The following is a 24,274-nucleotide window of genomic DNA, read 5'->3' on the forward strand; positions in this document are numbered from 1 at the left end:
TAACAACCTTGTGGCTGATTTTTTTTTTTCATCTTGAGCTCTCTGGGATGTAGTAAACAATAAACGTGTTGATCTCATCTCTGTTGCTTCCCCCAATTCAATATGAAATGCAAAAAAACATGACATGTTTATGTTTTTCTAATGAGTTCAATTTGATATTTACCGTGGACTGCATTTTATTAAAAGCTGATGGCTCAAACTCTGATATACTAATAAACAAGAGAATAATGCTCGTTATCAAATGCCCTCCAGAGACGAGCTAAACATTAAGCAGATTTGACATTTAATACTGACATGTCTGAAGTACAGAAGTGACTGAATGCAACGGCTTTCAGTCACAGTAAAAATCTGTTCGTTAAGAATGCCTTTAGAAGAAAGATAAAAGGTTGTCAGTAGGGGTTGAAACGTTGATGTTGGGTTCCCAATTGCCTAATTAAAGTTTAGATAGTGGCCTGGTTTGTGGACACTGCGAATATAATGCACCTATGTTTTTTTCTTTTTTCATTTATCGTCTCCCATTCTGGTCTAAATGCAGTTTTCTGAGACTTTCTTTCTGATTATAATGAAATTCGGCTTAATATGAAATCTGGTCAAAGCAAAACATTTATTAACAGCTGTTGCAGCAGTGTTTCCTCTGTACTTTCTAGTAGTGTTGCATCATTACAGCGAGAACATTTGGGGTCAAATTTAGTCGTACTAGTATTTAAAAGTAAAATAAACACAATGAATGAAATGAACAAAGACAAAACTGATTAAACACTCGGTATGAATAGCTCACAGGCATGCAGGTAGTGGATATAAATGTAGGACTATAATATCAATATAAGATTATCTGTGTATACACCAATATACAGTTCAACCCAGTCTCTCTCCCGTTTGACCATGACCTGGCACATCCCTCCTGTCCCCCAAAGTAGGAAGCAGTTCAGGGCTTTCCATCCTTTGCAGAGAGGTACTTTCTTTTTAGAAAATATTTTTCTCCTCTGGTTTGGCTTTTTTCCGTCTTGTGAGGAGGATGGCGGGATGTCAGTTACGGTAAGAGGAGAGGGCCTGAAAGTGGGAATTTGAAAATTCTCAAGGACTCCATCTTGAATTCTTCCTTGACCTGAAGCAAAAAAAAAATAATTAAACTGTCAGAAAAATTAATAATGTAAAAGTCTAAAGTAACATGCAGTAACACCAATCAAGCCTTCATTTTCCTGGGAGGTCGTGCCCTGTGGCAGACAGAATTGCAAAAAGCGAGGTTTAAAGGTAAGCAATCTAAACGCTGATGGTGTCTTTGTTGTATAGCCATTAGATTGCGCAATCACCATTAACTCAGTAACGACAAAACAATGATTAAAGCAAGAAATATTGGTCTGGTGCCACTTTAAATCAATTCTCTTGTGTGCTAAAATCCTCTCTTTTACTATTTTTTATAATTAATTTAATGTTTGTCTTGCACTTGTTATGATATAGGATTGGATGAGCACACAACCACCTCGCGACTATATTGAATGGCTCAAACTTTAGTTTAATATTTTGGTTATTTTGGTGGGTAAGTCGAGACAATTGGAAAATCCAAACGTTGAATGTAGCATCCTGAATAACCAGAGATACATATAGGCCGATGTTTGTAATGTCAGCTACAATCTTTATATCCGGATACAAGAAAATGATATTCTAAGAAAAAAATATAAGCCTATGACACATTATTGCATTAAAAAAAAAAGTTTTTACTTTTAACCCAGCACTAGCGGTGTTAACAATACACCAGGTGTAAACACAATGTATGAGCGCCCACTTTGTAAAATAGAGGAGAGCACAAGAAGCAACTGCATTCAGACATTAAGTTTAGTGAGAATCCATACCTACCGGTGCTATTCTGCTACTTGCACACCTGCACAATTATCTTTACTTTCCGACGCTATAGCTAAATACTCCGCCCTGAAGGACAGAGAGTGGTGGGAAGGAAAAACAGGAAGACAAGATCAGTGAATCAGAATAAAACATCAGTTCAGTGAAGGAAAAAAAGCAACATTTTTGTTATTTTGAAAAGAGCAGATTGAAACAGATTTTGTCTCCGCTTTCCAAACAGTGTCAGGAAGGAAAAAGCAAAGGTGAAAGCGGTTGGTGGGAAGCCGAGACATTTGGACTGGAAATGGAGGGCTGGCACTGGAGAGAGGCTGGCTGGGTTTGTGTTTGAGTGTTTCATGGGTTACTCACGCGCTCTCTCTCAGAGCTTCCTCTCCTGCCGCTGATATCTTCCTGTAGCAGTAAATCATCTCAATCACGAGCCACACCTGCAGCCCGATGATGGAAACATACATCATCACCTCAGACAAAATGGATGCCCATCCCCTGGTGACTAGAGAGGCAGAGAGGGAGATACGGTCAGAAATATTGTACCTGTGTGCTTATTGAAAGGGGTTTAGATTCCATGTGTACGATGATGAGGGCTGCCCAAGCTGTACTGCTCTTTTTAAACAATATATGTCATAAGTCATGACCTCCTGTCCTGCATTACAGAGTGTCATGATACAGCAGAATCCTCTTGAGTTTATCTACAGTTAATGTCCACAAGGGTTCAGTGTCCTGCCGCGGAAGCCCCAAGCTCAAAAGGTAGCCGGGCAGTAAAAAATAAGTTTATCTGGCTGATTAAATTATTGAAAATACTGAGGGCAAAGCATTAGGCCTTGGGTGACACCTCTGTGCTCATTTAACTTATCACTAAAAGCACCCACTTTAATTAGTAATTGAATTATCAACAGTAACTACACTTGCCTGCAATAATATTCTTTTGACCTCTCGGGCAGCAAAATAAGCCTGGTAAATATTAGTCCAACATTCACACGGTCCAGGTACATGAACAACGCTCAGAGGAGCTCAGAAAACAACACACACAGGGAGTGTGACTTCTGTATCTGCTCAGGACAGCATTACTCCACTACATCCTTACATAGCAAGTAGTTGCTGCTATTAATGCTCCGAATTTGGAATCTAGCAGCTTGAGCTACTCTAAGCCTGCTTTAATCAAGTGTTTTGACCAGATGGGGTCAGAGCAAAAACCGTACACGCAACATTTACATAATAACAAACGGCTGCTTTTTTACTCCTACATTTGTTATGGAGCAACAATATAATTCATTTCAACTCCTGTTTCTGTCCATATGACGAATGTAAGTCTGATGAAAACGTAAGTTTTGGTCTACCATCTCCGGAGGGAGAAATATTTGGCTCTTGAGCCGCTAAATTTTTCACCATGTTTATGAGCCACTGTATCAGTGGGTGAGGCCGAATCAAAATGGTGTTAACTCCGTAAACAGCTGGCTAACTTAGTCCCCCTCTTCCCCGCTCAGACAGACAGTACAACGCCCTCCTCTCTGTCCTTACGTTGTGGCACCACTTTCAGTTTGATAGTCTTGTTGGTTGATTTTTCAAACTCGTAGTTGGAATAAACACTGGAATAACTGAGGGTGCGGGTGAATATGCACTTGTAGGTTCCAGTGTCATTTAAGGTCACATTGAGGATGAAGATGGAGCCGTCCTGTAGGTCATTGGTCTTCTTGCTGCCGTTCCAGTGCAGACGATCGTAGAAACGGGAGTCAAGGACTTCGGCAATTTCATCTTCATACATGAATAACTGGAAGACAATTGGGAGAGTATAGGATTTCTTTGAAAAGGAGGCCAAGAACAAAACAATTTGACTGAACATTCAGCAAAGTGATAACAAGGGTGTCAAGGATCAAAGTGTTAAAAGACCATGCTGGTGTTTCTCCAAGTTGTAATCCATTTGGTACGAATACTGTCAGCTTTGCATAGTGCAAGTTTTTAGACTCATAAATGTGTTTTCTGTATTTTTGTTCCTGTCAATTTCTCATAAAAGAAACAAAACCAACTATGTTGGTCCAGCCCTCAATACTTATCCCATAGACTAAACTGTCTATGGGATAAAGAGGATGGTTCCTAATGAGGATGTAAATCTTAAAAAAAAAAAACGCTAAGTGATTTCTTCGAACAGCTGAGCACTGCCAGTTCAGCTAACTTTACTCAAACAGAAACAAATCCATTTCCCAATATTCACACATAGGTCTACTTTGCACCTGTTTTCAGAGCTGAGTAATTATCTTTGGCTAGTAGTCTCATTTATTTATGGTACCCATGAGAACAAATACAAGTAAGCTGCTGTTTTCTCCTGGATGCTGCCGGGTGTAAAACAAAACTGATTGTTCTGTGTTGATGAATGAATATTTGTAGCCCGACTGTCATGTTTACATTTTAGTTTTCCTTTCATCCTTGAGCAAACAGACAGCTGGTTTGACGTCACCACGGCTGCTATTTCCCGTATCGACCGATCCGCAGTTGTGGCTTCACCTCTGCACATCCTGTTTTATTAGTTGAGACAAATTCTAAAAGGCAGCTGAAGGCTAATGGGATTGCTCCTGCTCCGGGTATGTACCACTGTGGCCTCTTTGCTTTGCCTTGGGAGGGCTGCTTAGTTCAGCAGAAGCACTGTCTTCCAGTCAAGAAAGACCTGTCATAAAAAATGCAAGTCTCTCTCTCTCTCTCTCTCTCTCTCATATGGTAAATGCAGCCATTTCCCGGAAAAAAGAGTAATAACACTGTTATAATGGATGTATTTGTGGCTTTGTGCTGATTTTATCTATTTCTTCATCATTCCATGTGATGGATATTAATTTAACGGCAAAACTGTCATCTATAGTCTGGCAACATAACGACAAATTGTTATAATTATTATATTATATATATATATATAATGTTCATTAATATGTTTATATATATATATATATATATATATATATATATATATATATATATATATACTTTTTTTGAGTGCAGATTAAACAAACAAGCTATACACAGTGTTAATTCACAAGGTTTAGAGGTTATTGTAGGCTAGAGCCAGGGCTGCTGTATTTACCCTGTATATAAGAAGCGGTTAGCCACTATGATGTCACCCATCGGTTTGTGGACTACGGGTTTGAAGTCGAGTTAGTCATTTTGGCTGACACCATCTTGGTTTTTGGCTGTCGCCATCTCAACCAGAAGTGAGATGGGAGGAGGGAGCTAAGTACAAACCGAGTGGAACGCTGAATAAGACATTTGTAGGCGACCAAAATGCAAAAATGTAACCGAAACTGAACTGAAAGCGAAATGTGAATGGTTTAAATGAAAACACAGAGAACTCCTAGACACGACAACCGTGGTAGCAGTCTGTCAATCACAAGGTAGCCACTCCCTGAATCATAGCCTGCTTTTTTTTGTCAATTTTACTCGAAATGGGATCAAATTTGACTAAAACTGACTTGAAACTATCGAGTGAGACCATAAACTCATGTTGACAATGTTTACTGAGGTAATAAATCAAGTGAGAAGTAGAGTTGTTATTTATAGACTTCCATCCAACCAGACTTACTTTTTCAATGTTTTCATCGGACCATGTTGGCAATTAGTTAGAATGCAATCCACATTGGCTTCACTTTTTAGACCCGGAGGTTGCCCCCTGTATTTACCGCACAAACATATATGTGTGTGTGCGATCAATCTTCTCATCAAACATTCTGCAAGAAAGGAGATGCATTTCCCAACATGTCGAGCTATTCTTGTGTTGCATATCTTATTATCACTCACATCGCCGAACTCTGTATCATATGTGGCTTTGAAGAACCACTTGACGGAGGCCGTGGCGGGCACCTCGGCCCTCTTCTTACAGGAGATGCAGCCCAGTTTGAAGCCCTCATTGGCCACGGCCTCTGTATTTGAGTCCACCTCCACGCAGGCTCCACGGCACAGAGTCACTACAGAGTGAAAGGATGAAGAACACAAAAGTTAGAAACCCGCGGTATCACTTTATTGCTCTTTGCAGGTCACAGGGTTTAGAGGTAAGAGCCCTGGGTGGCCATCAACCTCTTTTTTTCGTGTACCCGTGACTCTGTGAAGAGGTTGATACACGCGTCAGAGCTCTGGTGTTTTCCAGTGTCTCAGTACTTGCAGGCAAACTGTTTGAACAGTACTTTACGAAACAATGTTAGCTCCTGTAACGTTTGTATTTGTGCGTGCTTGCTCGCCAATGCTCATTGCATGCAAGATCTTTTTCTTTTGTATCGGGAACAGATTTTTTTTTTTAGCATCCTTTTTTATTTCCACTCACTATCTCGGTAAATTAATTGTTGTATTTGATTATTTTTTTTTCTTTGTGTAATTTACATTTGAGGTGATTTTATTCCGTGGAACTGAGGGGAAATAAAGAGGTTGCAGTATGCGGTACTAGTTTCTTGCATTCTGTCAATTGGTGAATGAGCTAAATTCATATATAGAAGCGTGAGTCTATATATGCCATCATCATCATGACACATACTTCTCATCGGCCGGGAGTTACACACCTGTAACTCCAAATGTTTCTTTCTCACACTGCACCTTGCAGTTTCCACTGAGGCCTCAGCATGGCTCTCAACCAATGATCTTGTGTTATTGTCAACTCTGACCTCTGGGGGATGCGTTTGTTTCGAATCGCAAAGATGTGGGGAGGGAGATGAGGGAGAGGACAGGAAACACAACGCTGATCAGATTAACTCAAATCATTAAAAGTTTGGTTGGGATTGACCGAGGCTGCACATCATCCATGGCCTCATGTACACAAATATATAAAACAAAGGTCTCTCTTTTACTCCCTCGGATACAAATAGTGTAGCACCAATGTGAAACTTTAAAAAGAATCACAGATGTAAAAATGCCACCACATTGCAGGAATAAATAGAGGGAGGGATACAGGGGGGGAAATGTAGAGACGGTTTGTTAGCACAGGCTTCAGCGCTAACAGCCGTTTCTACAAAAGCACGGGGAGATGGGGAAGCAGGAGGGAAGAAGCCTAAGGTCGGCTGATGCACTGCAGAGAGAGAAGAGGGAGGGAGGAGAAAAAAAAGGGAAGGAATGGGAGAAAAAGTTAAGAACATAATGTAAGAATCACAGGCCCCATAATAGAAACCCAAACTATCAGTGCATTTAAAAACACACATAGACCCAAATCTAGGTAGAAAGACTAAACCCGAGCCTGAACTTGACTGATTTAATTCCAGATTCAGTGGCCTTAATGGACCTAAACAAAGGTTAAACACTTTTTGCAGATAGCAACGCCACTCTACCCCCTTAAAATATTATTTAGAGGTAACTTGGTCTGGCGGTGTGTTTTTTAGCAGCACGGACGCTACTGAATGATTACAAATGTTATATTTCTTTTTAATTATAGTTTTTCCCTTATTCTGAAAAAAAGCCTGATTTCTACTAATCTGTTTACATGGCTATTGAAAATGTATAATCAACCAATAGTCTTGTTTACATGCACCATAAAAAAAATAAAGTCTAATCTGGAATATCCAAATTGAATATGCTGTTTAAATGAACTGTTTTCTGAATGTTGTCATATTTAAAATATTTGTGGAATATTAGTGTGTCTCCATGATCCTATTTCACAATTACAATTACGTTGCTATTTGTTGCTTTGATCATGAAAATGACACTACTCTATGGAGAATATAGGCAAAAATAATAATTGAGTGTTTATAGTACGTTGTTGAGAGATTATTCTAGATCCAAGGCAAAATTGACAGAAGGGCGGGATTGAGGGAAGAAAAGATCAATTACAAATCTGCCTGCTACATGGACAGCACCATGGATTCATCAATACACAGCTCAGTTAGGTTTTTAAATATTTCAGAGTCATGATCGTAGATTTGAACTCGCACAAACCTCAGTCATGAGTCAGGCAGACTGGACCTAAAACCAATTTTATTAAACAACCTCTCTGCCACTGCACTCTGTGCTGCTATGGGATAAAGAGGATGGTTGGCAGGTTGCTTTCCCAGATCTCTGCGATTACTTTGATGAGTGCAAAGTTATAATCCACGAAAGAAACTATGATAAAAATTGACCAAAGTTATAAGCCAGAATTTGCCTTTAAAATCGTATAGAGCTGAGACCCACCACTACAACTCAAGTGACAGAAATGTACAGGTCTGAACCTACAAAACGGGGTTCGGTTACGGCTTGGGTTTTCTGGTTTTCTGGGAGACGGGTCTACAAAAAACTACAATTTTGCGTTATTTCTGCTCTTATTAGCTTTCTTGTCTGCTCTAAATGTGGCTTTAATGTTTGTGTTAATTACAGGCTGCTGTAATATGCACCAGCTGTCAGGGCTGCAGCTAATCCTTGGCTGCCAATAGAGGTCAATGAAAGTGTCATCACTTGTAAAATATCACAGGAAACATTCGTAAATCAACTAATAGACGTTTGCAAATAGACACCACCACATCTTTGGCTTAACATGCAGAGGAACACAGAAGGGTTTGAGATGGCTGTCATATTTTACTGCTCCGAGAAAAAAGGAGATGAGACGTGGTGCACAGACAGAAGACACATTAACAACGACAGACAGCAGGACATGAATTAAAAAGACGTCTGAAGATGGAGGAGAGACCTTAATTTGCAGGACAAACAGAAAGGACATGGACAGTTACAGATGAACATGTAGCAGGGACGGCAGCAACACGCTGACAGCGTGAGGCGGTAATCCTGAGGGAGGTTGGTGAATGGTGACGCAGCAGGCGACATTGTGCAAGGTGGACAGGGATGCTGTTGATTGTCCGAGGCTGAGACCACAAATAGAGAGAGAGAGAGAGAGAAAGAGAGAGGTAGAGGGAGAGGGAGGGAAAGGGAGGGAGAGGGAGAGGGAGAGAGAGATGCAAGCAGACACAGAAGGAACTGCACAGCCAGACTAAACAGAGTCAGAGCACCAAACTGCCTCAGCAACGATTCTCACCAACAACTGCAGGACACACAGAGCATCGAAAAATGCAATTCCATTGCATAATCTTTGGACTGAGGTTCAGGATTATGCAACGGGTATTTTAGAAATCACAGATTAGGAGTTTTTTTCCCCTGACAGGGGACTGGGGGTAGTAGCTTAATCTCTCAGATCATAGCAGTTACTGAGGCCTACAAAGAAAAGAAAAAACCTGATGTAATGCTTTAGCTGGACAAAGGGCCATTCGCCCACTGAAGTTAGCCAGTTCAGCATGTTGCTGGGAGCCAAAGGAAATAAAAAAAGGATCAAGGTTATGTGGGAAAATTAGATAAGCGACAGCAAAAGAGATGAGGGAGGACAACATCTGTTTCCATGGCTGGATTAAAACGCACGCATATACTGTAGGAACATATGACCTGGGGAAATGCCAAGCATCCATGACATTTTCCTTGACACCATGCGACCAGGAGACTTTCCACTGGAACAAGTAGACCATTGAAGCACACTGCTCTCACACGTCTCTTTCATTTCACTCCACAATGCTGTCATGTTGTCTTGTAAGTGATGGCACACTGGTTTATCAGTATAGAACAAGCTCGAGGGATCCAAGCATGTCTTTCTACTCTCATATGGTTTCTCAGAATGGCTCCTCCATTGGTTCAAGAGCACAATTTTCTATTTTTGTGGAGTCCTAATGCCAAATGTAGACATCCAACATGTGATTTATGAACAAAAGAAGATGCAAAAATGTATTACATTAAGATTAGGATGACTTCTCAACACAAGGTGAAAACATTACAACGTTAATCAAATCCAATTTAAGAGCTTTGTCACATTTCATTTACTTTCTTTTCTATCTAAATTGCTTTCTCTTCCAAATGTATATTATATATATATATATATATATATACATATAATATACATACACACAAAAATACTCAAGAAGTCTCATCAAGTCTCATCTAATTCCAAAAGATTATAACAGAGGAGCTAAAATCTAAATCTCACTACAATGATGTATACAGGAAATTGTATATCATTTAAATTTGCAACAGCAAATATATTTTGAGAGAAACAAAATACCCCCCAAATTTACAATCCTCTGTGACTGTGCGATGTTTTGATGTAGTTTGAGATCTCTGTCTGCTGTCTAGTTTCCTGTTGATCTCACTTCATTCCTTTCTGAGATCTGTTCGATGCAATGTGTGCACAAAGGCTCTCAGTGCCGCATGTCCAGTGACATTCTGCTCGGTAAAATAGATCAGAATCTGTGTTGAAGAATGAAACACAAAGCGCACATTCATTCTTTTCCCAAGAAATCCTCACTTGTTGGTGACACTCTGTTGACCCTGTTGGTGACTCGTCAAAGCAGGAAAAGCACAAGTGTAACTGACTAGGCGAATGTTGAAGGGCGCTCCAGTTCTAGGGCAGTTCTAGTTCGTTGTGCCTGCTGGCTCCCTGACCCACCAGCTAGCTTTGTAAAGCAAAGTGGCTTTATCTAAGCATGTGTTCCTGAAAACCAACACATTTTCATTCTCAACTGGTTAAAAACTGGTCAGTGGCACTATACTCCAAAGTGTCACGCTAGAGCATCAGTTTTGGACATGTCAAGGACAGCATATTGTTACGCGTGTGTGTGTGTGTGTGTGTGTGTGTGTGTGTGTGCGTGTGTGTGTGTGTTTGTGTTTGTGTCATATTAGGTCACGGATCAGTATCTCGCTCCAGATGTGTGGTATATGAATGGATCTTGCAGTAAAATTAAATGATGTGCATAGTCTTTCAGAACAGAAATCTGAACATTGGATAAAGCCAGGTTCAAAATTAACCAGACAGTTTGGTGTTTGTAAGTGCTACTGTAGTGGAGATTCTGAGAGAGAGAGAGTCCGAAAAAGAAAGAAACAAAGAACACATTTTGTTGAAAACAACTTTTGAAGATATGTATTGTGAAAGACACTCCAGGTGAATAAGGTAACACATTTAATTAAAATGTATCACCATGAAACTTCTCCAGTTGTTTACTTACATTAAAACAAATATTTGAAATGTTATTTAAACATGCAAATGAGGCATTATCTGAATTTAGGAGAAATCTACAGACTCAAATAGGCAAAATAGTTAAATAAGCTCCTGAAGAAGACATGTTATGGAAGCAAAGTATAGTCCAATATAAAAAAAATCCCCAGTGTATGAAAAATTCTTCTTAAGCAAGAACAAATAAATCATCTTCATTTTTAGAACATTCCTCCTGCTAAAGTGCAGACCATGAATCAGATTTAACAGGGTTTTGTTTTGAGAACCTGCTGCAGTGCAGCACTCGAGTACTCCTAATCACCTTATGTTCCACCCATGCCACTTAAAATGATGGTGTGCTTCTCCGTAATGTTATTACCGATCTGTGCAGACGCAGTGGTTGGAGTGGAGTCATGGAATGGACGTGAATCCATAAGACATGGGGGCGGAGAAGATTGTGTGGTGGTTCAAACATCCTGTTGACGGAATCTCCTCTGACCTTAAGTTCATGCACGGAGCCATTTGCAGACTAAATGTCTTTTTGCTAGAGTCTCTCTGCAGCATGCATTAGTTAAAGTTGCCACCCGCTGCATTAGGTTTTATGGGCCTCTGACTTGAAAGAGAGGACACACGATGCTTGTGAATGATCGTGTTGTTACGTTTGTAGAGAGAGAACTTTGAGCATCACAAAAAAATTATGTTCACTATACAAGGGTGAGCTACAGATGATATCTAATTCTGTTTTATTACATTTTGGGACGAGCTGTCCCTTGATTCCTCCTTTTTCGCTCTGCAACCGTATCTCAATTCAGATGGAGCTTGTTACAATTGAGTGTTGCTGGAGCTAATGATCCTAATGATCATTTAACTGCTGTGTGTACGCGTTATTTCCTTCACTGTCTTCCAGAAACTTCTTGAATTCCATCCATTGATAGTTTTTTTTTAACACATACAAATGCTCATGTCAAAATAAAAAAAGAGCACAAGCTGCTATTTATTAAAATGTGTTATCAGCTTCAATATTTTTTCTCTTTGTTTTGGGAGATTCCATCCAATTTCCTGTCTGGTCTTATATTCTCATCCTCCCTGCGTCCGGCTCCAGATGTGCTCACTCACTTTAGTCCTTAACTAACCCGCCGGCTGCTCCACCAAACTGTCTGCCTCTGTCGATCGAGGCTTATGTAACATTCTTGCTTTTTTGCCAACCTTCACTTCTCCATTCTGCCGGCTTGTTTCAACCTGCTATCCTGGATAAACTGCCACATCGTGCAAAGGAATAACAACACTGCTTTAATTATCGTATTTCTTGAGATTATGAAGCTGTGTTGACTCGTGCATGTGTGGTTTGTAGTATTGTTGTCAGTGATAGAGCGCGAGCCAAAGAGCAGCTGGCTGACAGTGACGAGTGAATCTCTCTTTTAATGCATCGCTTCCTTTTTGTGCTCAATTTAAAATCGCAGTGCTTAACATGAGAAATGACAACAACATGCCAACTAAAAAAGCTTTTGGCATGCACACGTTTGATTTTTTAGTGGAATTAAACACGCATAATATATATATATATATATATATATATATATATATATATATATATATATATATATTCATTTATTTTAACTTGGGTTGGGTTTGTACAAAAACAATGTTAAAAATGTAAAAGCATTTAAGGGAAACATGATTTGTGTGTTGTAACCCATTTAATAACATCTACATCTTTACAATGCTTGCCAATGCATGCCAATTGATAATTTTACATGTATTCATGTTTTAGTACCAACCATAAATAAAGAGTAATGGCCGTGTGTCTGTGGTGAGCTTGTTAAATATTATTTTCTTGCTAAATTGCTTCTCCTCCCCCGCGGGTGTCGGGAGACTAACAGTAATTTATGATGTAGCTCGGGTCATTTTCATCGAAGTGGAAACTGTGTGTGTGTGTGTTTGTTGTGCTGTAAAATGATAAATGCCTGCACGGCTTCTTGTGAAGGTTGGAAATTGATTTGTAATTTCTCAAATGATGCAGATATCAGCAGCAGGAGTGGAAAGTTTGAGGACCCACATTTAAAGGCACATTTTGTCCTTTAAAAGGCTTTTTGCAGTTTTATAGTTTTAATAAATTTGTCAAGCAAAAACACCATTCATTTCCCTCATTAAGTGAATATCTTTGGATGCATTTAGGAAGTCGTAGCAGGCATTTTCCTCCTACTATATCGTTCTATAAGCTAACTGAGACCCGATTAATCGAGGAAAAAACGTTTTAGTTTGAGCCCTAAACTCTGAACACACACGTCTGAGCATGGGCTACACCCCCCACCCCCTCACCCAAAAAATTAAGCAATAACAAAAACATGACATAACAGAACCAACAGTGCAACATCAAACAACAGGAAACACCTCAACAACATGACTGCACAGTCAGTGAATGGCATGGGGGCACAGTTGGGGAGGGTTGGATGTTGGCTCACATGTATGCCAAGGAGATGCCGTCGCAGCATCGCCATGGCAACACAACGGTTATCCACTCACCTTGAAGTGCCAGGAGAGCCAGAGGGAGCAGCAGCAGGAGCTTCTGGACTGCAGACATCCTGACAGGAGAAAGGAGACTGCTGGTGGCTTTCAACGGTGTCAAGACACGCCCCGCACACACACACACACACACACACACACACACACACACACACACACACACACACACACACACACACACACACTTACACTTCAGAATGGGACACAAGACAGATCTATACAGCAGCTACTCCAGCTTGGTGGCCAAAACCTCCACGATGCCAAAGATGTCCCGGCTATGTTTACAAGTCGGGGAGGTGAGAGATGGAGATTCTTTTCGAAGGCTGTTGGGACTCTTTCTCTTCTTCTCCTCCTTTTTTGCAGCTCATGCAAGGACCTCACAGTAGCAGCGTGGAAAGCGTGTGCCCTGCTGCCTCGTCTCTTTACCCACTCAGGATCTAATTCACTCTATTCTGTCCAGCCTCTCAGTGTGTGAGCGTCTAGAGTTACCAGAGGGATGAATCACTCAGAGTTTCAGGTTTCAGCCTCTTTTGAGTACCAAAGGGGCCTTTGTTCAACTATACTCTGTGGCACACCCTTAGGCCCATTGAGCTCCACAATGAGACTGTGCGCACCAAATAATATCAGCACACACACAGACAAATGATCGGTCGATAAACGGCAGTGTCAGTGATTAACCATACAAGTTGCGGGAAGATGAAATATTAGGGACGGTGCTGAGGAACTTTGAACACACGCTGCATGTGAGAGACTTGTGCAGTAGTGAGCTAAATAGTGTGCAGTAAAAAAGTTGATTATTATGCATAATATTGCATGTATGAATTCCTTAAACATTTAGCTGCACTTTCCCCTTGTGTGCAACCTAAGACCTGGACAGAAAGAAGGGCCGGTGGTTAGTGGAATGATAAATGGAAGCAATATCCTCTCGCTTGTTTCCACCTCTCTTTGGCTTTGGAAGAAGTTGCAACTACCCCCTTATTAGTGTATTAGAGTTATATCAGTGTGATTTCTTTCTTTCTACAGTCCAAATTGCAGCGCCCTAACTACAAATCTCTTCATGTAAAGCTGCAGGCGGTGACCTTGGGCAGAGTCTGTTTACTGACTCATTCATGTGAAAACATCCACTGTTTGGGCACATCAGTTAAGCCATGTGGTTTGCTTAGCTGCTGTCTGCGCATGGCGCTCACAGGCTGCAACAGCGCAGGTGGCTCTGCTGCTCAGACGGGTCATCGGCACATGACTCCAGTCTGAAGGCGGGTTGAAAGGCACGCAACCATCTGCGCGTCTTCGGAGGCAAAACAAAGTGCGCTTTTCTTTTGTGCATTCCAGCGGTGTGTCTATGAATGAAGAGATGCTGTGCTTTAGGCTGGTCACGCAAGAAACTACCGTCTTGAATCTATTAATTTGCACAAACGAAAAATTGAGAATGCATATCCTCTCCGCCCCCTAGAAAAAAAACGCACATCCGAGCGCAGCGCCCTTTCAAACTGTCCACTTTATCAATATCCCCCTCTCTTTTTTAAACGAAGTCTGCGCTTTCCCCTCCCCTCGCTGATATCCTTGAAACGTCTCCTCCTATTGATGGTTCAGAGGTGGACGGCATCCATCCCGCGTCGGGCTGTCAAATGCTAGAAGTAGCTCCGCTGTCACACTGGGGACCATCGGAGAGTTATTTAAGGATCAGCGCACGACACAGAAAAAAAACTTATACAAAAGCAAAAAGCCTTCAAGAAGAGGACAACGTTGGGAAATGTCTTTGCAAGACGCGCATATTCCTCCTGGAGATGCTGCGCGAGACGTCAAAATGAAGAAAAGTCGGAAGGGAAAACACGTACAAAAAACACGCACAAAAAAACAAATTCAGTAATCTCCAGAAATGACATGGCGTGTCAGTGGAAGGATGGCGCGCTAATCAGTCTTTGGGATGGGTGAAGGCTGGAGGAGGGAGGTGCATGCAGGAGGAGGAGGAGAGGAGGAGGAGAGAGGGTGTGATGTATTGCAGCCGAGGGATGGAGAAAGAGGAGGAGGGAAGTATTGAGCCATTGTTATGGCAACAGTGATTTGAATATGCTGTTTTCATTGCTTCCAGAAATCACGTGTTGGCAAAGAGAGCAGTCACTGATATCACACACAAACAGTTAGATTATGTGAGAATCATATGATGTGGAAACAGAACTATTTCAAATTCTTCTTGAAAGAAAGAAGAAAAAAAAGAAGATTATATGGTGAAATACAAGGTTGTACCAAAATAAAAACAATACAGTATTGATACACAGATCATGCATCAGACAAGACATGGAAGCTCACTTTGCTAAAGCTACAGCAGTCTAATATGGCAGCCCTGCAATAAATCCTCCATGAAGGTTATAATGTGCAGTTTTTCTTTTTATTAAAGCTGAGCTCAAGTTCACGGCCATTTCAACAACCCAAAGGTTGTAGTTTGTGGCGCTGTTGACAAGTTCATGCAGGGGCTCTTTGTCTCATCTGTCCATAACTGTATAGTTTATGTTACTTTAGCTATAATGTGACATTTGGTCAATGCCTGATGGATTTAAAATGGGTCACTCACCTTTATAAATATATGTGTTTGTCTTTAATTCACTCATTACATGTAAAGTTTCTTATTTACTCGCCTGTCCCATTCTTAGCTGGCCTGTCTGACATTTCCACTGACAACTGCCACACAACCACATACCCACAGGTGCACTGACTCGCTCTGACTCAGAGGGGAATCAGTCCAGGGCCCTATTTCTCTACCAGGGCCCTATTTCTCGTACCTGGCTTACTGAGTTAGCGGGCTAATTGTCAGGATAAGATGACGTAGGTCAGGCTTTCTCGGTTTTTCGAAGCAAGCTTAGATTAATCACCATAGCAACACAGCCAAAAATGTAAACCTGCTCCCGGGCAGGTTTACTGAAATTCACTGGATAAGCTGGCCACTCCCACGGACAAAAAAGGCAGCTCCCTTCCTCATTGATGAAGGAGTTATATTAGTTTTATAGGGAGAGAGTTCTTTCAGATCGTCAGGATCCATCCTTTACCTCATCATGACTTCCTGTACGCGGCGATATAGATTTTGCCGGCAAGAAATAATTTATTTACGAGAGCTTCTCGAGCCGCGGACACTGATCACCACAGGCGCAGCTGATCGCCCGTCTCAGACACAGACTATCAGCCGCTGCATGCCGCTGTTCTTAAGTTTATTTAGCTCTTAAGAAACTTATGGATGTGTTGAAAGCACTCATAATTGTATGCCAGTGCTATTAGTACAACATACATATCATTATTGTAGAACATGATTAAGGTGATCGTGATGAGAATACAGAGAATCACACACAATTCATTTTCACTGCTTCAATTGATTGAATTTCTGATTATGAATAATACATACATACTGATCCGCCCATACACATATTCAAACTCATATACACATATATAGTACATGATTCATACGTGCATACAGTACATATATCCTCATAAGTATATATTTATTCTTAAATATAATCTGATTGATTTGGGTGATGAAGCACTTCAAATTAGCCGATACATTTTCCCAACACTGACGCATTTAACTTGTCTGATATATTTGCGACGCTTATGTCTCGCAGCGGGGGCGATGTTAAAGTTGCGTTCACGGCAACAATGTTGCATAAACGTTGGAATATTCGCAACGCGTTTGTTGTGAATGACTACGGTATTGACTTCCTCATATGCCTTCATGATCATCTCCTGCTTCTCATTAGAGAAATTAAAAGAGGTTCCTCTGAGTTTATTTGCCATTGTACTGTTAGAACATCGTGGTGTCAGTGCTCGATTATTATCCCTTCTGAAGAGGAGCGGGCGCGCGCATTTATCCAGATGACTGACGTCTGGCTAGAATTAACGAGACCGTTTCAGCGCGGATCAGCCGTGAAGAAACATAGATAGCCTGATGTCAATCATCTCGCTAGTTTAAGATGGAGATTAGGATATGTGCTTGACTTTGTTTAGCCAGGTACGAGAAATAGGGCCGTGTGTGTGTGTGTGTGTGTGTGTGTGTGTGTGTGTGTGTGTGTGTGTGTGTGTGTGTGTGTGTGTGTGTGTGTGTGTGTGTGTGTGTGTTGATCTCTCATTTTGGCCATTTCATCATGCCAGCAGTGAGGATTACTGTGCTGATTGCATGCCTGTCCTCGCTTTCACAAATGCATCCTTCGCGCGCGCGTGTGTGTGTGTGTGTGTGTGTGTGTGTGTGTGTGTGTGTGTGTTGCGCGAGCAACTTAACTCAACAAAAGACGAACCAGACATTTACATTTCTGATAAAAGAAGAACGCGTGGGAAGGGGGTTACTTTGTTTTCTGATTGAGAGCGATCCGTTCCTGGGAAACCGGAACCGAAACCAAGAAAACACAGTATCAACATGAGACTGTACATTTAACAAAAGATTAGTAAGAATGAATACATAAGAGCAATAACATATCATTTCACATGCTCTATCACCTCTCTATGCAATATTATGGCATATGCAGTTTACATTGTGAAATAGACAAATAATTAAAGGAGGCCACAGATATCCCACAAGGAATAAAACATAGTTTGTTGCGTCTTCCTTAAATGCATAAACAGAGAGATGTGTTTTTTGCTTTGTTTGCTTTAATCACAGGAACCCTCCGCTTCAAAGTCAAGCATCATTTTTGAGGTTATTTCAATCTTGTTTTACTTCCTTTAATGCATTTTGTTTAAATGTTCGCTCCACACCAAATGTTCTGCGAGTACCATCAATGTACTTTCCGTTTCAGCCAGATGTTGACAAACTCAGCATCTGTACACCAGCAGGGCAGTTACGAGGCTCAGCAGGATGGTGGTGGGCACCAGGAGGAGAGCCATATACAGGAGCCATGGCTCTGGGAACACCACCACACCTGGCTCTGAGAAACACAAAACCACTGATATGAAGCGTGATCCTCCAAAAATGAAAGATTAAAGAGTGTTGGGTTTATTCCATTATCCAAACCGCTTATCCTATTTAGGGTCACTGGAGCCAATCCCAGCTGACATTGGGTAAAGGCAGGGCACATCCTGGACAGGTCACCAGTTTGTCTCAGGGCACATAGAGAGGCAAACAATTTTAGAGTCTCCAACTAACCTAATCTACATGACTCTGGGAGGAAGCCAGAGAGAACCCACACTGCCACGTGAGAATGTATAGAACATGTAAATTTCACGCAGAAGCACTGCCCGGATTCAGGTATCGAACCCGGACCCCTCTTGCTGTGAGGTGACAGTGCTAGCCACTACAACTCCGTTCAGACCGTGTTGGATTTATTGTAATAATGTATTTAATCAAAACAAAGCCAATTATCTGCATCGCTAGATTCCACCAGGTCTAGAAATGCCTTTTTGTAATGTGAGTGAAACATTTTTCCAGAAGCGGTTTTGGACAGACTCACCCGAGACAGTTGTTGGACTTGATTGCACAAAATAAATGTCAGCATCTCCACCATCTTCAGCCACTAAGGAGACAAAATAAAACGAGTGTTGTTGACATGGTGCCGGATTTCTGGCCAACGAGCTTTGAAATTGTGGTGTGCAGCTTTAAAATGATATCAACTGTTGTTTTCATGCTTAAAGCTTTTCCAGTTAGAAGATAAACACTTTTCTGCATATGTGGATAGATAACTGGAACGATGCTGGAACCAACAGGAAAGATGCCAGGGTTCATGTGGAAGCCTGCAGGTTGAACATTTACAATAAGACAAAAGACCAAAGACATACAGCTGAGGTTAATTGGACTCTAATTGGACTCTATATTGCCCGTAGGTGTGAACGTGAGCGTGAATGGTTCTCTGTCTATGTATGGCGACTGGCCTGCCTTCACAATGTCAGCTGGGATCGGCTCAAGCGCCCTGCGGTTTGGATAATAGAATGGGTAATGAGAATGTTTTTGGCAGCTTTTGTGTTATTTTATCATCTTCAGTACAGAGATTATTACCAGGCAGAACGACGAAGAGGCTTTTTGTTATCAGATCTCGGTTCAGGTGCAGTTGACACTCATATTCTCCTTCACTCCTCAGAGGGATGTTCTCGGAGAGTGTGACGTAGGGCAGAGCTGCGCCCGCTTCTCCTGGAGCAGAGTCCGCAGGTAGGAGTTTGAGTCCATTGTGAAAAATGGACAAAACAAATCCGGGGTCTGGGGTCACGTTCACTTCGCACCGGAGCAGAGAGTCATTGTGAGCGGTGAGGTTAAAGATCATGGTGTCTGAAAGAGATGCAAGTAGTTATGTGTACACAGCACATTACAATACACTCAGAAACACACACATTTGCATTGAAGGTTCTGTCTACTTTCATTAAATTCTTAGCCCAGTTACTGCACTTCACATACCATGAAGACTGGTGCTCGTATTCACATGTACTCAAGGAATCCGGATGCTAATACAGAGTTTTTTCCTCATCAAAAAAAAAAAAGCTAAATTGTGGGTGCTTACATGATCTGTAATAGCCTTTTTAATACTTGCTTTCAGGCAGGTTGCAGCATATTTCTTTCCTTTTAATTAAGAACTAAACACTTTATATATTAACTGTATCTATCAGTGATATTTCAATTCAAGTTATTGTTTTTTTACAGTTGTAATGATTCCCTTATACAGAGCTGTCATAACTTTACCAATGGTTCAGTTGTGGAACCTGACGTAGGTGGATTCAATGTGTTTACTGTTTCTGATTAACTGAATTTAGAGAAACCAGGTTTCTTCCGGATTCTTCAACCTGTACATCCTGGACAACAAAGACTCAGTTACACAAACTAATTCTGTGCTCAACCCTGACGTTGAGTGCCTTTTGTAGACCTTACTCTTTACAGAAATGTAAATAACATAATCCTGATGATCTTTAATCCAAAATGTAAGTGCAAAACATGGACAATGCTTAGCCACGACGGATGTTTCAGTCTGGGCTGAAGTGGTGGGCCGCTATACGTTTAACCAAAGTCCCATGTGGTTTGTGATTTATGAGAAGCACATCAATTTCAGTTAATTCTCGATAAAGCTAGAAAGGGAAGAAACTAAACGATAACAGGCGCTGGATCATTGACACAATATTATCATAGGCCTATGTGTATTATTAACGTGCCTAACATCTTTTTCAAATAGCATGGTTATCGTCAATACTGCTATATTGCAATGCCCCGGATTAGAATAGAAAAATCTTGTATTCACCATAAACCTTCAGTGAAGTTTCACTTCCTTTCCTCCTGAAACTTTTATCCTTCACTGTGGTGATGGACAGTTTGCACAGGTACTTCCCGCTGTCAGCCCACTGGACATTCTTCAAGACTATGGACTTGTTTGAAATGTTCTGACTTTTTCCCAGCAGTTCAACACGCCCTTCATATTTCTCAGAGGGGAACACTCTGGTACTGTGAGTGTCGTTCTGTATTAAGTACCAATACAGAACCGGCAGGTTCACCATTATCTCATCGTGGGAGAGCTTGAGATGGCACGGCATGATGACATTGTGACCCAGAGCTGTAGTGAGCCCAGGAGGCTGGTGAACTGTGACCAGGGAGCGAGTACCTGGAAAAAAAAAAACAGCCAGAAAGATCCAACAATGAATGAACAGTTTCCTGTCAAAGGTAACCGTCACCAAGCTGCTCATCCTCCATCTCTTTTGTGGTGAATATAGCTACGGGCAGCTACTGATGGATGCAAGCGAAGACCTCAAATGTTTCTACATGTGAGTTTAAAACCTTTTTTTTAGCGATTTGTTATATGAAAACTGTAAATCATAGGCTGTTTTATGATTTATTTTTTTATAAAAGCCCAAAACTGCAGTATTTGAATGTATTGAACACCATAAGTAATATACAAATGAAATGTATGGTTTGGTTTTTAAAAAAAAGCCGGAAAAAAGGTCTTTTGTTGACGCGAGCTCAAGAGATTGTAACGCTTTGTTCTATGATGTCAAATCTGCCAGTGAATCCTCGTAAAATATGAAGCGTTTACTAGTGTTTCTAGCAAGTGGCTAAATGAGACTAGTAAACCTCATCACACCGATCCCTAGTTCGCCTTTAGTTTATGGTGTGAATCATGTGACTGCAGTATAGTTTGTTTATGGCCTGTTAGCTTTTTACTTCTGATGATTGCATTTCCTGTTAAAGCATAAAAGTGGTTTTCATTTGTGAAGATCATCTTGTCGAACAAAACATGTCCTGCGATGCTGACTCCCTGGTTGGCCTACAAAAAGAAGTCATCCCTCAGCTCTCTATCGGGAAAACTATTTTGAATTTCTGATCATGTGATAGCTGCAGGGTCACTTACATTCCATATTTAGTCTGTTGAGCACCTGAGCATTGCACCTTAAATTCACATGTTATGTTATATGGACAAACATCCATGCTCCAAAATAACGTACCTTACATTTTTGGGGACTTTTTAAACAAATATTGAGGACATGATTTATAACCTGAAGTTTGGGATTCTGCCATCTTTGCAGTTAGTGGAAGCACACACATTTTAAAATGTAGATAAAGAGATGCAGCAAGAAACTGCATGCTACCAAACGTTCTCTCTTTTAGACTCAATATATTATGTAAGTGTTATAATGTTATGTTATATATGTTATAATTATAATATTATGTTATAATGCTTTTACAAGGAAGACACAACTTTTGAGGATTAAAGAATGACACAAAGAGATTGGAGAATGTTCACGCATGTATTAGTGATAACATTATTTTGTGCATCCTGATAGCTCAATGTTACATAATCACAACTCCCTCAAAACAATGCAGGCTTTGTACCTTGGTTACAAACGCCTTTCTCTCTACCTTTTACTCTCTTAAAAAAGCACTCACACAAAAAGCCCCCCAAAATATTTGAAATGGTCGAGATATTAATCATGGACATTTTAAAGACATCTTTTATTATGCTACCAACAAGCCTCGTGGTATTATGCCATGAGACCAAAGATGCAACTTTTTTTTTTATTATCCAATGATAAGATAAGGAGAGGATTCTAGCATGCACACATATTTGATACGGTTTGTGTTTAAAACAGATTGTCAGATTGCTTTTATCACAGTTTTTAAAGTTATAACAGAATAACAATTGAAACACAAGAACTGGTGCTTGTAAGACAGGAAAAAAGTAATTTGTCAAATATAAAAACTGAATTTACAGGAGTTTTGAAATGTAATTGGATTCAAAAGCAATTTTTAAAGACTCGTCTCGACCCACCAATATAAAGTTATGTTTTTTTGAAGAAGGGAAAACAAGTTTGTGCCTCTGTATTCGTCATCTAACCTGGTGCTTGTTGTTGTTACATATGACAGAGTGAACATACACACACACTTGTGTCAATACCACAGCAAAGAAACCACTAAAGAAAGGTTGAAAATGCCCGAATGACACCGGATAACTTATAGGAAACCATGTCAACCATCTGCCCTTACGATTAGATTTTAGAACTAAATTGCAGGTCTGCAAGTAAGCCAGCAAAGCATTTATGATAAAACACACTTTGTTGAATTGAGTACTGAGTAAAACGATTGTGATCACAAACGCATTTGGCATCTTAAAATCAAAATCTGTCAATCAAATAATTTTACCTACGACCATAAAGTAGAAAAATATCCACGGTGTCCATCCCCATTTCGTCAATATGAGGCTGTGATGCATCTCAGACAAAATGATCTTCAACATACCTCTCTAAAAGGACGACTTTACCTCCTCTGAGTACAGACAGATGAAGCATATGAAGATGGACGTTACACCACTCCCTCAGAGGCTGGACAATGTAAATGTTCTGAAGCCTTTACAATGTCACATAGTCCAAAAATAGTATTTCTTAAATTCTGCAAATAATTTAAATGAATTAAAAAATGCAGTCTATAAAATGTATTAATATAAAAAAACAAAATGAAAGCACAGTAACAGGATGTGGTTCTTTTTTCTTTTTTTTTTTTACATGTATTGTGTTGCATGGAACACACAGTTGACAGAACTATTTCCATTCAAGGTCCTAGTACTTTCTACTACGTTCCACTATATCACATTGTCTTCAGCAGCAGATGACATTTGCTCAACTATCACGAAACTTTCCTTCACTCTGAGCACTTTATGGGCTTCTCGTTCATGTTGTCCTAAAAATTGAGCTTGACTGTTCAATCTTGATCTTGGAAAACGGCCGTCAGCCAAAACAAATGTCCACTCAAGGGTCCACTTACTTGCTTTTTCTGGAACACAAGCAAATAAGTAAAGATTGTTAAGTTGTCAATACCAACTGAGATAGCTGGATACTGATGACAATGGGGGAAATCTATTGAAATCAATTATGTTTATCTTCTTTAATTATTATATATTTGAGTTTTAATTCCTGTGTTAGATTTGTTGCCGCTGTAAAAAGGTTTACACTTCAATTGTTATTTTTCTGTTAATTTTGAAGATCTCGCATTTTGTACTTTTTCCATTCTCCCACACAAGATAAAAAATGTAGTTCTAGTGCAAGTATTTATAATTTGCACCAATGTTTTTTTCAGTTGAGCCTTGAATAGAAACCACAGTGGTGCATGAAATAAACACGTTTTTGTTTTTTCACACAAAATTCAGAGGTGTGAAGACCACCAGCTCTGCAACAGGATATTACAGCTTTCTGCACACCCACGTGCAGTCAGTGAACTTCGGGACTGTGTTACCCTTGCCTGTGGTGAAGTGTGTAAAAAAGAAGAAAAAGGTTTAAAAGAACTCTCTATTTTCATGTAAATCATAACAATAGTATGCCATTCTATAATATTTGGCATTTATTATATTCTTTTTATATTTTTTAAAAGGTGGGAACATGTGTCTCAGCTGGAACTGGGTAACCCTAACCCTAACAATAGTAAAGATAATACAACCTAGTTACAAGTAGCGTACAAGTTAAAATAAATGAGAGAGCTGTCCAGTTTTGTCCAGGAATGTGCATCAT

General features: G+C 40.3%; 1 protein-coding gene across 1 annotated transcript; it reads right to left on the minus strand.

The window, feature by feature from the left end:
• Window positions 1-585: 585 nt before the first annotated feature.
• scn1ba (sodium channel, voltage-gated, type I, beta a) lies at window positions 586-13,410 on the minus strand. Its single transcript, XM_079226917.1, has 6 exons — window positions 13,334-13,410; window positions 5,632-5,798; window positions 3,373-3,622; window positions 2,206-2,347; window positions 1,855-1,926; window positions 586-1,105 (listed from the first exon to the last, which is right to left on the minus strand). Exons 1-5 carry the CDS (start codon window positions 13,389-13,391, stop codon window positions 1,860-1,862), a joined length of 684 nt encoding a protein of 227 aa, XP_079083043.1. The 5' UTR covers window positions 13,392-13,410; the 3' UTR covers window positions 586-1,105; window positions 1,855-1,859.
• Between the last annotated feature and the right edge of the window lie 10,864 nt (window positions 13,411-24,274).

This window comes from Taurulus bubalis, assembly GCF_910589615.1.
Source record: "Taurulus bubalis genome assembly, chromosome: 12".
Taxonomy (NCBI): domain Eukaryota; kingdom Metazoa; phylum Chordata; class Actinopteri; order Perciformes; family Cottidae; genus Taurulus; species Taurulus bubalis.

Excerpts from the sequence above, each read along its gene's own strand:
- scn1ba (XM_079226917.1), bottom strand. The coding sequence starts at position 13,391 with ATGTCTGCAGTCCAGAAGCTCCTGCTGCTGCTCCCTCTGGCTCTCCTG. Across the intron at positions 2,348-3,372 it reads ACTGAAAGTGGTGCCACAAC|TCACCAGGGGATGGGCATCC; the intron begins GTAAGGACAGAG and ends CTGCCTCTCTAG. Across the intron at positions 1,927-2,205 it reads GAAGCTCTGAGAGAGAGCGC|GGCGGAGTATTTAGCTATAG; the intron begins GTGAGTAACCCA and ends TCTGTCCTTCAG.